Genomic DNA, 18,339 nt, shown 5'->3' on the forward strand with positions numbered 1-18,339 from the left:
AACATTTCTACAGCCGTCAACGACAAAACCTTGCTCACGTTCTCTCAATGTTCTTGTTCTTCTTCTTCTTGTTGTTGTTTTTCTTGATTGTTGTTACCACCACCACCAGGCTGCTCCATATCGGGCCCGGAAGGTTGCAACCTGTTCATCTACCATCTGCCCCAGGAGTTTGGCGACGGCGAGCTGATGCAGATGTTCATGCCGTTTGGCACTGTGATAAGTTCGAAAGTCTTCATTGACCGGGCCACGAACCAGAGCAAATGTTTCGGTAAGTTTTTTGCGAGTATTGTACTCAAGTGTAATTTTAGGGTGACAGTATTTTTAAGGTAGACCCCATAATATAAGAATTGATACACCCAAAACTGGCAGCGCTAGTCCGAGAGAATGATGGTCTCGAGTCGAGAGAATAGTGGTACCATTCACGGACGCAGAGGACACAGCTCGAGATGGGCGATAGAACTATTCTCTCGAGGTTCATTTGCAAAAAAAGTTCATCCGTCAAACAAAAAACCAAAAGTGTCGACAACGAGAATCGAACCAGAGACCTTTGATAAACCAATCCAATGACTTAGCTGCCTCGGCCACCACAGCTTGGTGACCAAGGAGAAGTCAGAAGTCGATGTATGACACTTGTTGGAGATTTATTGATTCAACTAACGAATGAACTCATTTGTTATGATAATGTGAGTTGGTACCATTATTCTATCGATTTTGGCACTGAGCCCTCAATAAATTTTGAGAGAACGATTATCTCGACTCTGAATTTTGGGTGTAAGAAACTGCAATTTCTCTAAAACATAAAATTTAATTAATTTTTTCCGCACATTTTTTCGCGAATTTTGAATTTCAATTTTTTGGCTTGTATCAATTTGTTTTCTTTGTCAGATTAAAAAAAAAATGCATTTTTAGGCAATTCTCAACCAAACCTGTTTATACAAAATGGTACACCCAGAACTGGAGATCGGCATACGAGAGAATAAAGAGCACCATTCGGTAGTAAAATGATACTGTGTGCGGACTGAGAGGATAAATCCCGAAATTACCGAGAGTACTTTACTCATGGGTTCATCTCCAAAAAAAGTTCATCTATCAAAAAAAAGCACCGGTACCGAGACTCGAACCCAGGACCTTCGGCATATTGAACCGTGCCTTTGCCGTATGGGCCACCGTGGTTCGGTGACAAAGTGGCGGTCATGTGTCCATATAAGCCACTCAATAGGATGAACTGTTCCAATGAACGAATGAACACGCGAGAGGACTATACTCTTTTCGTGAGGACTATCCTCTCGTTCTTTAACTTTGGGTGTACGTAAATATTAAAAAAAACAGTAACTTGTCAAGGAATATTTTGATTGATTTGATGTATTTGGCAAAGCTGTATTCAGAAAAAATAAGTCTACGGGAAAACAAAATGATTTTTCAATTAACTTTTTTTTCACAAAAAAATCAATTTCTCAAAAACCTGTTTTTTTAAATTGTTAATATATTTGAGGGGATAAAAACCCGTATCTTTTAAGCCATTCAGAAGTTTGAACCAAAATTTTTCCGACGAGTTTTGATTTTTTTTTTATGTAATATAACAGCTATTCCACGTCAAACCGATTTGGCTAAAATGTAGAGTGGGGGTTCTTTGTTCCAAATAATTAGACCCGTATTTATTTATTTGGCGATTAGGGTTAGTCCTATCTGAAATAGGGTGGTTCAAAAAATTGCATTTTTTTTGTCGATTTTTGCAAAAACATTTTTTTTTTAAATCATATCTCCGGAACGGCTGCACTAATTCAAAAGAAAGGTTATTAGTAAGGCTTTTAAAGAAAAATATGTTGAGTTCCAAAAAACTAGCTGAATATTTGAAAAGATCATATGAAAATTTCATTTGTCGATTTCAAGATCTCGGGACCAAAGAGCCCGTGTCTGTAAATATTTTTCCCTGATTCTTTGTAATATCCAAAAATTGCAAATATCCATTAACATGTTAAAAAATACAAGCAAAAAAAATACATAAAAAATGTTTTTTCGACGTGCCGTGCGCAAAAACGGGAAAATGACGAAAAGGGGTAGAAATCAATATTTATCACTAAAACTCCGATAATTTGAAAATTTAAGCGGTGACCTATACATGTTTGGTTACCGTTGCGTCTTTTAATTACGAAAATTTTGATACCCAAACATGTATAGGTCACCGCTTAAATTTTCAAGTTATCGCAGTTTTAGTGAAAAAAGCGTTTTTGCCGATTTCGACATTTTTACGCGTGGCGCGTCGAAAAACCCAGTTTTTATATTAATAAAATCATATCTCCGAAACGTGTTAGTGGATATTCGCGATTTTTGGATATGATATGTAAAATATTCAGGGAATCAGAAAAAAAAAAATTTCAGACTCTTTGGTCCCGAGACCTTGAAATCGGTAAAAAAAAATTAATAGAACCTATTCAAATATTCAGCTAGTGTTTTTGAAAATCAACATATTTTTTCTTAAAAGCCCAACTAATAACCTTTTTTTTGAATTATAGCGCTCCAAAATTGTTCCAGCCGTTCCGGAGATATGTTTTTGACAAAGAACTTTGTCTTAGGGCTCTATACAAGGGTAGCAATCCAGATTTTTCGCGAAGCGAAATGTAACGCGTAGAAGCAAATTTTCGAAAAAAGTGCAAGATTTCAAACGATTGTATCTTTTTTCCCTCTCGACGAATTTGAACGTTTTACCCACCAAACGAAAGGGGAAGACTTACTTAATGATCTTTAAACATGTTTATTACAGTACTTATTTATTTAAGTACTTAAAAGTTAACATAAAACTACTAAAGAATAGCGAACGCTGATTGGTCAAGCGCAACCTTTCCCGAACACATTAATCAGATTCAAGTATCTAGCACTTAGCAAATTTTGCCTTGCCTCCTCCTTCCGTGGAACTGTCACGCGAGAATGTAGCACCATGGTTGCAACATGCCATGCGATACTATTTAAGTTAGCACTTAGCCTCAGAAAAGTTCAGTGCCTACCGAGGTTTCATCCGAGGCGGACCTCGCGTTGGTTGTTTAAATGCTCACACATACATTCGCACCCTCACACAAAGCACTGTTTAGGTTCCAACTCGGAAGGGTTTGTGTCTAACTTGAAAGGGGGTGTTTTTCGGCAGCTTACTCAAGCAAAAGAAACCAATTTTAATGTTTTTACGTGTATTTATTTGAAAAACATTTTTTTCCTAAACCCCCTAATCCTCCACATGATTCTCCTCAACACCCACTTCTTCTTACAGTCGCCGGCGTCCCCGATTCAGTCCCTTCTTTCCGTCCGTTCACTCTCCGACCGCATCGCATCCAGCCGTGCTGTTCTCGCCGACTTTCTCGCGGCATACGTTTCAGCTGCTTGGCCGTGCTTACCGCTGACAAGTCCGCTTCCGGCAGATTCACCAGACTTCTGCGACGCTCGTTCTTGCTGCTCAACCCGAACACAGCGAAGTTCACTCGCAGCGACTTTTTTAAATGTGGTTTTTGCGAAAATCGAAGAAAAACGCAATTTTTGGACCACCCTAATCACCAAACAAATAAATACGGGTCTAATAATTCGGGTCTAATAATTTGGGTAGAATGGCTGATAAGCAAATATTTTTCAACGTTAATTTTTCAAAATTGCGGTTTTTAAATACTGAAAAAATGCATTTGGTATGCTGAAAGGCTCAAATTTGATTAAAATATGGGCGGAGAATTCGAGTTTAATAAAAAAGTAAGAAAATAAAAAATACAAAGAAATTGTTCATGATTTGATATTCCGAAGTCCCATACAAACCTTTGGATAATTGATGTTCGCATAATCAAAACTTTGGATAATCCAGGCATAGGATAATTAAGTCTGGACTGCATATGTAAAATCTGGACAGTAAGATAATTACAATTTTTTAAAGCAAAATCGAATTTTCAAATTTAAATTATTTTAAAACTTAAAAAATGTTGTTTGTCCAAATTGGAAAAAAATATTGACGATTTTAAAAACATTTGGATGTCAACATATTCGACAACAAAGAGTTGCAAGATTAGCTTACCGTATTTCTATCCGTGTATGTTCTATAAAAAATGGCCGATTTGGTGATAAAAATGCTGAAATTTATACAACATTGCCCGTATTATAGGCATGAAATCTCTAGGAATGCTTATATCCCAAGAAATTGCATGCCGTATTGCCTATTGTTAATTGCGCTTCTGAAGAAAATATTCTACATGATTTGATAGATTTTGTAGGTTTGCTTAGGAATTTGTAAGGTTTAAAAGACTTACAAAATTTAGAAAACATAATTGATTTTGATTAAATTAAAAATCAGTCTCACATAAAGTTACTAAATCCTCTTCTGGCACCTCTCTTTTTCTCGTTTCCACCAGGTTTTGTGTCGTTTGACAATCCTGCCAGCGCTCAAGCGGCAATCCAAGCTATGAATGGTTTTCAGATTGGTATGAAAAGACTGAAAGTTCAGCTGAAGAGACCAAAAGACGCCAATAGACCCTATTAACAATCAGAGATCAAGAGCGCTTTAAGGAGTGCTTCTGGTAAGTTTCCCCAGCCATTCTTTATTGACAATTGTTTTTTGTTAGTTTTATACGCAAAATTTCGATGCAAACTAACGTTGCATTTCGTTCTCTTTCTTTTCTTGTACTCCCATTGGCAAACACCCACCAACAGCTGAAGCTTTAAAATACGAAGTTAAACCTTAGACAAAAGAAATACTATATCATCAATTAAAAAAAAAAAGAAAACCAGTGAAAAAATTAATCAAAAAAAAAGAACAAACAGAATTTAACCGGCAAATTATTCACAAACACTCACACAAACAAACTTACCAGAGCGAGAGCGAGAGGAAGGTCGCGGACAGCGCAGTCATCACACCAGTTCTAGTCATCAGGCCCCATCCGAGTTACGTCGTTTACGTTCGTCCCACCACACGAATAAGCGGGGGGCGGGCGGATTTGCCAACTCATCCAGATCATCGCGCCCGCCAACGGCAGCCCGGAGTTTTAAGTTAATGTTATGGAATCACACTTACACACACACACACACACTCTGTACATTTAGATATGTATGAACAAAAACATATATTATATATACATTACCTAAGAATATATATATATACACTAGGTGTAATTACGAGAAGTTAGAGGATTTTTCGTTTTAAATTTTAAATTAATTTCACTGTGCCAGTTCTGGAGAGCATACACAAAATAAAACAGGAAGTAAAAAGGTAAGGCTAAAAACGTAAAACAATTTCAAAAAACGGGAAGGCGAGTTTGGAATTTAAAGTTATTAGAGAGGCGAAGTCGAGCGTTTTGTCTCGTTTTATTTGGCACGTTTACAAAATGGGGGATGGGCTCATATTCAAACTAATCGATTGCGAATTTGAAAAACAAAGAACAAACAAAAAAAACTCTAGCGCAACACTGTAAGGAAGGTAAAAACATTTTAAATCTAAACTAAAGGCCACTGACGTTCTATATACATAGAATTGGGCGCAAGCTCTGCATATTATATAGAGGGTTAGATAAACAAGAAACTTATTAACAAAAATATTTAAATTTAACGATCAAAACCCAACAAAAAAAAACCTACGCATAGAGTGTGGCGACGAACGGAAGCACGATCGATCGAAAGGACAAAGTTGAGCTATTTTACAGTTTCGGAAAATTATTCGTATTCGGCCCCGGAAGCGGAAGTGAGAGATACTGTTGCCCATCACTTAGTATACTAGCTAGAAGTAATTTATCTATATATGACAAAGGAATACATTACACAAAAAACACAAGCCCACTAACACGTACATTCATTACACGCATTATTTCTACAATTTAACAAAGGAAAATCAACTTTAGATTAAACGTAATTTTAAATCATAAAATCGAAGATTATAGTTGAATTAAACCAAGAAAGCTGCACATACAGCTATACCATTAGTACTGTACTAACCAAAACGTAGCGTGCTTATTATGTATATTTATTTGTTTTTGAGTTTCTCATTAATCATTTAACATCATTTTACCTGTTGCAGTATTAATTTATCTAATTTATTCATTTGTAGCCAATGATCCCTTATCTTAAGTTTTTCTTCCCACTTTCGTTTAAGTTCAACCCCTAGAACTGGTTTCGTGAATCTTAAGTGCAATACAAACTTAGTCGAACGTTGTTTTCTACTAGTCTTCTTAGAAGAGCGAATTTACTACCTTTAGAGAGAAACCAATTTGTTAGAGGGAAGGAAAAGAAATGCTAGTGCTTTTTTGATATACTAGGTTTTAACCCTCCGCCAACCGCCATTTTTTACCACTTTAACGGGGGCAAAGAATGAAATTCAGCTTGCTAACAAATGTGTTACTTATCAATTAAACACACACTTACAAACAACAATAACAAAAACAAAACAAAAAAAAGCATAATTACATGAATACATTCATTCGAAAAGAATCTACAGCTAAGTAAAGCCAAAAACTGAGATAAACTTGTACTAGTTTAATCGATCCCGAACAAAAGAAAAATGCTAGCGAAAAGAAACAAAAAAAAGTTACACACATATTTATTATGAGATAGTTCGGGGGGAGCAAATTAAAACAAACACAAACAAACTTAGACAAGTTAGTCAACTGTATAGCTAAAATACTAACCAAAGAAGAAAAAAAGGAAACCCCCACCCCCTTCACCGTTTCGTTTGGGGTGCCTCGAATTGACTTAACAAAAAAGCTTCTCGTAGTTGAGGCCTCCAGTTCCTTAGGTTTGCACACACACACACAAACATTCGCCCCCACACTTATTAGAGAGGGTAGAGTCACTGGCGGTAGAGTACTTAAAACAAACGGTAAGTCTTTCCTAGAGCATGATGTAGTTTATCAGAAGAACAGTTGAGGTTGGCATCACGATCCACTGCCCATTGCTGGACCTTAATCGCGCGAGAGATGGATCAAGTGTGATTTTTAATTTGGATTGTTTTTCTTGAATGATTACACTGGAAAAGGGTGAGTTTTATGCGAAGGTGGTTTAGTTTAACTTTTACCGGCACATTTTTTTTTTTTCAAGAAATGTGTGCATCATTTTGGTTTTTGAGACTATTCCTTGAAACGCGACGCGCACAATTGGTAGCGCAAATAGTATATTTTGTTTTAGTGTGTAAGAGCAAAAATCAAACAATCGAGACAAATTAGCGCACAACTTTCAAACTGCTTCTTTTCGATCCTCCGCAAAGTGGCCGCTACTGTTTCGCCTTTTCAAACGCAAGAGCATCTCTTCTATTCGAACGGTTAAAGACAAACAACACACATTAGATAATTGAACAAATGGGCTGTGATTTAAATGTTTTATTTGTGTAAAGTAACGGAAACGTTTTCAACCGCAGTTAAATTCGCAACTATCGACCATTTCTGAGTTTCAACTACAAACAAAAATAAAACGTGGAACGTGTAAAATTGACTGTCTGTGAAACGATGCTAGTGACACCTACAATCTAACTGACCTGCCAGCAGAATAAGACGAGGAATCTTTGTACAGCTGTACAGTCTGTTGTGTAAAACCCATCCGGCTTTCTGTCATCGTTTCAGTTTGGTGCGGTTTCAATCAATCTCGATGTTTGCTTGTAACGAAACACACAAACACACATATAAAACACTCGAATTGACATTTAACCCTCAATTTAGGAAATCTATAAATGTGTTTTTAATCACATTTTGAGTTGCGACTTTCCTCGGTGTTTTGTCGTCGTCGTCGTCGTCGATGTGTTTGTATCAAACAACTAGTGAAATCACTGTTACTATTTGGATAAGGCTATAATCACACGTGCGAGCACGAAAGTGGGAGGATGATGAAGCATGATGAACCAGTACCTTGACAGCTTCTCTTCTCCACTGTCGGGAGGAGGAGTGACAACTAAGTTATTTACACTCTATCTGACTGTCGAATCCTTTAAAACTGACGTATTGTAAGGGAAAAATGCTTGCAATCGTGGTCTAGCAGAGTTTCATGAAATTTTGTCATATTTTCACAAATTTTAAATTCACTTTTACACTTAACAATCATTACTTCAAAGCAAGGCTAGAAGAGAACTCTGAATTCTTTAAATTTCTTTAATTTTCTCTTGTCTGTTTACCTCTTTTCCTAAGAGAAGCGGGATGCAAAAAAGGTTAGATATCTAACGAAATCAGAATTGTTCTTTTGCTTACTGCCTTTGCACCGTGCAACCTCAGCTCTCAACTTAAAATAACAACAGTTCAGAAGATTCCAGATTCGGCACCAACACGAAATATCACTTTTTACGTTGTGTTTACTACGGGGACGGTCGAAATCACAATATTACGTTATAAAATCCCATTTCCACTCACGAAACCACACGCAGTGCAAACAACAACATCAAACTTTTGACAACTGCAGCTTGGCAGCACCGTCAGCCGCCTGCTGCGCAACGCAAGGTGGTGAATTCCTAAACTCACCACCGTCGGAGTTCAGTGCCGATGGCATCGGCAGCGACGTTTTAAATTATTTCTGAACAAAACATTAAACTTTTTTGAAACTTTTCTAGACCACGACGAAAGTAATGTTTGAAAAATCTTAACCAGTAGCGCCACCTTCAAGAGCAGATCCCGTTCTGACAGGTTACCAACCTTCGCATAAAGTTCGCCCGCGGTCGAGTCCTATTGCCAAACGTTTTTAAAAAACCCCTCTTTGTTACAGAATGACGTTTCTTTGTTTAACGTGTGTAAATACTGTACATTTCTCGCCACTAGCAAACGTATATATCTATACAAACCAAACAAACAAAAAAAATGCTAGCACTTACAACTAGATCCTAACGTCGTATAAAGGGAAGGAAGCAAAAGGATGGAAGTATTAAATCATATCAGTTTGAAAGAAGTTATTTTTGAAACAAAATAATACCTATACCTATACACAACAAAAACACCGATATACTAAACGAAAAAAAATCGCATATGTAGCATATAGTTTTGAACAAAGAAGTATAAAAAACAAGAAAGGACTACAGCCCAACGAAAGTGAACCCACTTTTTAAACGAGCATGCTTTCGATTGGTTCCAAAACCCTGCATTGTAAAGCATTAATTTTCCATCATCCAAAAACTAACCCTATATTTCCCCCCTCCTCCACGAGATGAAAACGGAAAGAAAAACTCTTCTCAACCTCATCCCACCTGGTTTTGCGTAACTCGGTTCGATTGGTTCCAAACCAACAAAACTGTTTCTTAGAAGACGATTAACAAAAAAAATAAAGAAAGAAAAAAACACTATTTTAAAACGCTATTGATGGTAGAGTGAACGGCAGAATAGTTTAGTGCGAGCAGCCGATAGTGCAGACAGCAAATCTCTTAGTCTTGTTACCTAGAACACACCCACACATCCTGTCAGCCTCTTAGTATATGCTATTTTAGTGGCTTTGGCGCTTAAGTTTTGGAGGGAAAATGTAATTTTTCCTCCAGTATCCTCTTTACCAAACCCCTCCTTGAAATTTTTACCGCGCAAGCACAATTATCCTAGTAGAGTGCACACTACACTGTGTTATATGTTATATTAGAGAACAATAAAGCTGCTAAACATCCGACACGAACACACACACTCACACATTTACAAATACACAAACAAAACAGACTATATAGGAAACAACTTTATATGCCCGTATCAAATCCGTACTGAGATATATACATTTAGAGGAAAGATGAACAAAAACCAACTTAGTCAAAACAAAAACGAAAACGAGGACGAGTTTTTTGCATCCCCAAGATAGAGTTTTTGTTTTGTGGTGTAGTAATTAGCATTTGAACTTGTCCATCTTCCTCCCCCCGCGGAGAAGGTTTCGTTTGTGTTTGTTGGTAAAATGTACGAGCTTTACGTTGCGGGTTAACTCCAGTTGTGACAGTTGGGATACATTGGAAAATTTTCTAAATTTTCTCAAGTTAATCTCTAACTAACCCTACCTGCTGTTTAAAACTCACGATGACGTGTGTACTCACCACAATATGACAGCAGTTTGTTACCACGGCGTCACTCGTGAATCAAGAGTGATTATTACAATTCATGAAATTTCATAATAATGTACATCTGATTGTCTATTTTTGTTTAATCATGCCCAGTCAACTCCATAGGAAGTCAAATCGAAACGTTTGCAAATTCCGTTGCAAACGTATCAACGGAATTCGTACACGTTTCGAATTGAATTCCATGTCAGAATTCCGATTGAATTGACTGGGTGTGGATACAGTAAACCCACAGACAAACAGACATGGACATCTAATATCTCGTCATAATTAAAGCAAAACTGAAATTTTTTAAGTATGACCATCGACGGTCACTCTCTTTCACGAGCATTCGAAAAACAGTTCAAAATATGATTTAACCACAGAAAAACGGACCACAGATTGAAGACATTGTTGGCCAAATCTATCGATTATTTCTTAAAAGAACAATGAAATCGATAATGTGCGAGAATACAGTATGGAGCAACTGTCAAACGTATTTAACTATGCTGTGGTGAATTTAAATTTGATGTGGTGAGTTTCACGTATTCACATATTCATGTGATTTATGATTTTACGACTACGTTTTTTTGCTGTGGTTAAACTTCTTTTGAGATGTTATCAGACTTTTGTATCACTTTTTAGTTTGACCATTTGTCTGAATTGCGCACTAATTTGTTTGACAATGGCACGCATCGTAAAAAGTGACAGTTCTTCATTTTTTTCAATTTGAAGAAGTGGTATTGTTGCTGTAGTTTTTTTTTAATTTCGGTGAATTTTAACAAATTCGTCACCAAATCTGGTTTAAAAATTTACAACTATTGCATAGTGGGATTTTTTTATGTTTTCTGTCACAAATGGAATTACCCACGAGCGTAAAGTGATTAAATAGAATTTTCAAAAAAAAATCAGAGACATCCATCCATAGACTAAACAAATCACTATCACACTCTTTCCTAGCTAGCGAAACAATTCTCATTTCAATTTTCTACACCTTTCTTTCCACTATCTACTTAAGCTCAAGCTGTTACGGCTTAGTTTTGCGTTAAATCTATCAAGCCACTTTGAGTGCGAACGCAGATCAAGGCTGAACTCATATAAACAAAACAAATGAATTGAAACACACACACTTACACATTTTTGAAAAAAGAAAACTTCAGAAACTTGTTTTCGCGCTCTAGATAACACTTAAATACTAACTAACGTATACTTTTAGGCCCCTTCGCATGCATGCCTATATGCACTTTTTAACTCTTACCAAGCCCAATTGCATACAAGGAAAAACGCAAACTATATTAGAAGTTAGGGAAACAAAAACAAAGAAACAAATCAACTGCAGCCTATCTATGCCGCACTAGCAGACACACACAAAAAAAACACACCATCACACATCTACCAGCCTCGATAGTTTTGAGCATGCTTTTTATGATGGAATAAATAAAAGAACCCCGCTAACCATAAGTGGGTACAAAAACACTAATCGCCTTCTCCTCCCAGAATAAAAATCTAAGAAGATAAAACTAATTTTACATACACCCACACCCACAATACACATCCTAACAAAACACATGAATTGCAAAGCAGAACTAAAGTAATCAAGTAAGAAAATGAAAGTCCTTTTGCCTAGTTTCTTAACTATACACACTATCACCATTATCAGTACTTAGGGATACAGATTTACATTTAATGCACATCCAGCGAAATGAAGTAAAGGGAAGCACACACAAACACACATTAATTATGCTTAAATATATTACCACACACTCGAACACAATTTAAATCCTGAAAGAAAAATTTATATAAGAGTAAAGAAAAAGAAAAAACACAAACGCAGAATCTTTATATTGAGCCACGTATTGCAGAGAAAAGGAATCACGATACATTTATTAGTAGTGGTTAAGTATTTGAAATAAAAACAAACACACACACAGACACACACGAGAGGATTAAAAATGAACCTATAAATAGCACGTAGCAAGTAGTAAAATCTTGCAGAAACTAAAACTAAGAGAGAATTACATGAAACATTGTATAAAATATAGGATACAGGGTATTTCTTGCAATTATAGAGAAAAAAATAACATGTTGATTGACGAACTATTATTATTATAATTATTATTATTGCAAAGAAGATAAAAAAAAACAAATCAAGAATGAATCAATTTAGGAAAGAAAATAATCGCGACGATACCGAGCAGCAACTTTTTCTTTGTGCAAAAAGGGAAAATTCGTTTGGAAAAGTGAAAATACCTAAGGAAATAGTATTCTGTTTTGTGATATGAAATAAAAGTAAGCAGAGAGAAATGGTTTACTATTGAAAACAGAGAAGTAAAAAAAAAAACAACCTAGCGGAAAAGTAAGCACAGTCGAAAAAATGGGGAACGGATGAAAATAAAGCCAGTGTAAACAATAAAGAAAAATGAAGAATTTAACAGAAACTACACTATATTACTGATATGACTATAACAAATGCAGACAACCAGCAAGGAAAAGAACCCCGGCAATGATTTAAAATAGATTCCTCACACCCTCCAAGTTTGAGTCAGCTGCTGGAACCAACAAGCTCCAAGGTTTCCGTTTCGATGTTTATCTTCCATTTTCGTACCAAGTCAATCCAGGTTCCTCTCCTCCCCTGTTTCGATCATTTTCCTCTCGGTCAAATCTCAGCCAGCGAATGATTTGTTGCATTTGAAGTAAAAACAAAACAAAAACAGCCAACCCAGCACGGAAAGGTCACAATTGAAGCAAAAAGCAAAGTGTCAAGTTGCCCATTTGTCTGCTAACTTTTGAAATTATGAAATAAAACAAAAAAATATACTAGCTATACAAGTAACATTAATGAACAACCCAAACAAACTAACACAAAGAAAAGAAAGCAGACAAATTACTGTAAAATTCTATTGAAGAATGAAATTAAACTGTAAATTATGCGATATTTAACGCTTCACATATATTTAGCATATAAAAAAAAGAAGCCACAAGAAGAATTACCCGATTACAACAAACAAGTATGCAGTAGGAGGCAGGAGAAAAATTATTGAATTAAATCAAATTTTTAGAGAAATATTTTCCTTGGTTTTAATTGCAGGAGAAAATGAGAAACGTTTGACCGACCATCTACCCTCTTTTTTTAACACTCTTTCACGCACACTGTAAAACGGTGCGAAGTCTTTTCTCAAGTGTTCCGACCTCAGGGGTGGGAAATTGGTAGTTTTGGATGGCGAAAAAAAACTTTAGTTGCAATTCCAAACTTGTTCAAAATTAGCCTATTCAACGAGGATGCTTTCCGCATCAATTCTTCCTTGAACATATTTTGTTTCAACTTTAAATCAAAATTTCAACGCACAAGTAGAGTCAATAGAAAGAATAAAAAATCTTTTCGCCTAACTTTAAGGTATCAATTTTGGACCTTTCAAGAAGAACACTTGAATGAGCTGAGCATTGTTTGCGCTAAAGTTTTCACTTTAACAGGCTCTAACCGACAGTGATGTTTGGTTCCTTTCCGTTTACACAATAATTACGAAATGGAAAGATAAAACGATTAAAACATACATGGAGGAAACTTTAATTATTGCGACAATATCGTATTATAATAAAACAAAAAGATAATTAAAAATTGAAATGAAGCCTTAAAAATGTATATGCATCACAAAACACAATGCCAAATGTGCATGACTTAACGATATGGAAAGAAAAAAAAACAATTGAAGTGGTCCCATATAAAAAAACACAATCCAAGTTCCAAAACCAACCTGCTAAAGATGGATTACACACAAAATCGTAGACTTAACAACTGGAAAAGTCAAACCATGCCCTTCTATTCGACCATTTGAATGGTTTCAATCAAAGAATTTTCTCTTAAACTACATGATAAAACTAATAATTCTATGAAGAAAAAATAACAAACGTAAATCACTAACACACACTTGCTACATGAAGATGTTGGAATCGAACTGAATCTATGCAAATAGTAATTCACAATTCCCACACTTGCAAACAAACAAACAAACACACACATACAGACAGCAAAAAGAACCCGACAAAGAATGGAAAATGAACAAAAAAAAAGGCTAATTTCACCCACACAAGCAAAGCCCTCCACCATAGAAGCTGATCAACTTAGTTCGTTCGGTGTCATTTGAACATGACTTACTCAAAACTCCAAAAGTCCTTCTAGAAAAATGCACGTTTCCTTTAATTCTTCCGTTTAATCTAGTTCACCACACATGGGTTGCGTTCTGAGAGTCCCGTTTTGATTGTTATTTTGCGCAACTCAATTTAGATTGAGCGCTCCACACTTCAAGATACTGCATATACACATGAAAGCATGAATTTATTTGGAGAGTTAAATAAATGAGCGAAGAAAATGGGAGAAATGAGGATAGTACATAAAATATATATATATTTATAAAAGTAAAATTATTTATATTGAAAGAAACACTTAAAAACAAATGTAAAAAGAACTATGATCTAAATTTTAAGTACAACAGTATTAGAGTAATCATAAATAAAAAAAAATATTAAAAATGATACTGGAACTAGTTTAAATTGATCTATTATTTAACGCAGAACAAATATTCATAACATCCATTTTGAACTCCTAAGCGAAGTACTTAGTATTCATGAAACGCCCTTGAGAATAGGTAATTTCAATGAAATTTTATGAAATTATGCTAGAACCACACGATAAAGGCAACCAAACAATTGAGGAAATGAAAAAAAATATATTCAAAAGTCATATCAGGCAAACTCTAAAGTAAACTTTTAAAAAGTAAAACTAATAGTGAAAATCAGCTAACAGTCATCATTTTGAGTTTTAGGAAAATTTTATACGTACTCGTTCAAAAGAAGCAAGTCGAAATATATCACGCTCCGCCAAAGTAAAACAAAAAAGTATCAATCGCACATGCCCCTTAAAGTATCACCAAAAACTATAAACACACACACAAACTCACACCGACATTCACTCACCTTTCGTACAGAAGAAGCAAACGTCAATCTTCTGCATATTGGCACAGCAAGTTTCCTTTTCGTACCTTCGTTTCCACACTCACACACATTCATCACCACTCCGAACACAAACACATAGAAAAAATGAACTGCAGAGAGCGAGAGAGGATTTACTAAATAGGGAGTCAAAACAAACTAAAAACGCGTACTAATCAATTACAAACCGATACAAAACAAGAGAAAAGAAAAAAAGTCACACTATATAACTAACACAGCTACAGCGAGCAAAACTCTATTGAATTATAATAAAAAGAAGTATTTCCTTAAACAAAACAAAACAAACAAACACACACAAACCATATTAAATGCGAGTAACACAACTATGAGGAGAATAATTAGGGAAAAATGCATAAAGCCAGTATCACTATAATAGCACTACCCCCGGAACAAAGAAGAAGAGGAGGAAAAAAACGCATGTAACAAAATAGATAACACAGCAACAACAACAAAAAACGGATGGCTTCATACTGAATGGAAGTTCCCATATTGACCTTAAACCAATTCAAACGAAAACAACATGCATACAAACACAGAACAGAAAACAAAAAAGGAAAACTCTTCTGTACGGAAAAGGAGAAAGGTGAAAGCAACTATATTTGACCACACTTTATACACAAGAAAAGAAAAAAAAAACACACTAAAATATACAATAATTATTATTTAAGACAAATTATATCTATCAAACTTTTGTCATCAATTAAATTAATATTTAACTAAAAAATGCGATAAAACAGGAATATTGATACTAACATTTGGCTGGCGATCGACCTGCCCAAGGGGGGGAGGTGACCCCGAGCAGAGTTGGGGTGGGAATCCCAAACAAATCGCACCTTCCCAACTATCTCATCTCACTTTCTTCTTGGCACACGGTGGTGACCCCTCCCTGGTTCTGCCCGGGTCGTCGCCCCAGCCGGGCGGCCGAGTTTGTCCGATTTAGAGACTTACATTCTTATTAGTGAAAAAAAACAAGTAACAAAAAAAATGCGGTAAAACTAAGGAAAAGAGCTAAGAGAATTAAAACATCCCGATGCGAAAGAGATTTAAAAACATATTTAAGCAGTAAGCAGCTGGAGAAGAGAAGAAAAATGTCGTTACGATGCACTGAAGTGAATGCAAAAAATGTAAGAGTAAATGAATAAAATGCCAAAAAAACAACTTGTTTAGTTAAAAACAACTAGAAGAAAAGTAAGCGAAGAGAAGTTAAAACTATTAAAAAATGAGAAAAACAGAAAAAAACAAAAAAGCCATTTTATTGATAAAGAATGAAGGAAATCGATTACTTATTATCAATTATTATTAGAAAGGAGACAAACGCAGCAGAAACGTAATCACTAACTAATTTTATATTTGAATTATTACTTATTGATTATTATGGTTCTATTAAAAATATTATTATTATTACTGCAAACGCAAAATAAAACACGATACAGAGGAAAGAACACGGAAAATCATTGAATAATTTTGTATAGTGGAAAAACTGAGCCAGTCCCCACTGGAGGCCGTCCCGAAAATTCAGAATTTAGTCAAACAAATGCTCTTGTACTTAACATAATTACCAAAGTTAAGAGAATACGTTTTGTTCACGAGTAAATATCTTACGTAATCCGAGTAGTGAAGGCGGCGCCACGTAGCATTTGCATTACCCCAAAAAAAATCCATAAAAGAAAAAAAATACATAACGGAATACAGGAATCAGCGTGAAATAACGGCATTTTTATTATGTTACCTTAGTACTTATAGCGCTGCTACCCGCTGCATACAATTAGAGTGCGCCATGCCAAGTAGAAGTTGATTGCAAAGTTAGAACTCACTAAACACATATACACACAGGACATGCTAAACACGAAGCATAAGTAGGAAGAGCAGCAGTGTAAAGAGATGGCAACACTGCTTTCCACATACCGAGAGAGAGAGAGAGAAGAAAAGAACAAACAGTTACTAAAAAGGATGCGATGAAAAGTGACGACGATTTGGCCACGCGGAAGACTGGCTCTGTTTTACTCCAAAGATCAAATATATTATTATATATGAAGAAACATATTATTAACTTTATAACAAAAGAAAAAGTAACAAAATAAAGTTAAAAATACACTTTTACCTCTTTGCTTATTACTATTGAGAAATAACTCCCTGAATTTTGCTTGAACTAACTTCGTGTTTGAAACATTCGGAGGCGCATCATCACCGGTAGTCGTGCCTACTGTAGACCCCACAAGACCCTATGGTCTGGTCACCTTTTCTGGCGTACAAAGTACACCATGTACGAAATGCTGATAAGACCGGTCGTCCTCTACGGGCACGAGACGTGGACGTTGGTCGAGAAGGACCTGCAAGTGCTTGAAATTTTCGAACGGCGAGTGCTTGAGACGACGAAATTTCGAAGTCACTCACACAGTCTTTGACTTCCCTCTGGAAATACAATCGCTCAAAAAACGGTCGTTTGACATTCTACAGAGATTCGAATCATCTCTCCCAAGATCGCAGTCATATGACTTCTGTCACCACGCAGCAAACACATGGAGGAGAGAGACACAAACGAGAGAAAGAGAACGTTGTCTCATTCGGGCGGCTTGAGTGGTGCTTATTTTTCGTTCGTTTCGCCTTTGTGTTTACGTTCACCGACCGTCGCCAAGCAATGCCGATCATAATAGTAGGCGCTGTGTGTCAGCGATCAGATTTGGTTTTATGAAATGATCGATAACAGAAAGTTCTATCAAATATCGAGCAGTCCCATTCAGTGATAGAAAGTAGAAACGCGACGGAGGGGGGCACAACGTGTAAAACGGTTGAAACAAGTGAAAAGAAGAGCTTCCGAGTCGGAATTGGAGAGAAGCAACCCCAAACCGAGTTAGATGGCAACGCATCTGGAGTAGAGTGACAAGAAAACATAAAAAAAATTGGAAAATTTCAAGAGATAACCCCAGGTTCGATTCATAAATTACTGAGCCAATTTGGAGCCAAATCGGATAAGGTTCAAGGGCCGCTTTTTATCGTTGAAATCAATATGGGGAAAATCGGGAACTTATATGCAGAAAAAGGTCGTTTTAGTATTGTTCTGCCAGGTGGCGCAGATCTCACCCAAAATTGCCCAAGTGTGAGATTCTAGTAAGAAATTCAATTTCTACAACTTTGTCGAAGGGTGCAAAACGATCCAAGTTTATCCAGAAAAAAATCTATTAAAACAATACTTCCCATTCCCTTGGAAATTTTGTAAATTGCCTTGGAATTGTCGAAATTCAAGCGACAATATACATTTTCTTAACTTATTAGCACTGGGCTGGTTATACCAGTGCGATAATTTTAAAACTCAATTTAGTGGCAAAATAGATATTGCAATTGGATTC

The 18,339-nt window shown here is 36.0% G+C and overlaps 1 protein-coding gene across 9 annotated transcripts in view; it reads left to right on the forward strand.

Moving 5' to 3' along the window:
- Positions 1-17,092, forward strand: part of LOC6043689 (CUGBP Elav-like family member 4) — a 1,125,149-nt gene extending 1,108,057 nt beyond the window's left edge. For all 9 annotated transcript variants that reach the window (XM_038264507.1, XM_038264509.1, XM_038264505.1 and 6 more), the window contains 3 exons: positions 110-268; positions 4,377-4,541; positions 4,675-17,092. In XM_038264507.1, the coding sequence (XP_038120435.1) occupies positions 110-268; positions 4,377-4,504 (287 nt within the window). In that variant the 3' untranslated portion in view covers positions 4,505-4,541; positions 4,675-17,092. The remainder of the gene's footprint in view (positions 1-109; positions 269-4,376; positions 4,542-4,674) is intronic.
- Positions 17,093-18,339: the final 1,247 nt, after the last annotated feature.

Source organism: Culex quinquefasciatus, chromosome 3, assembly GCF_015732765.1.
Source record: "Culex quinquefasciatus strain JHB chromosome 3, VPISU_Cqui_1.0_pri_paternal, whole genome shotgun sequence".
Lineage (NCBI taxonomy): Eukaryota > Metazoa > Arthropoda > Insecta > Diptera > Culicidae > Culex > Culex quinquefasciatus.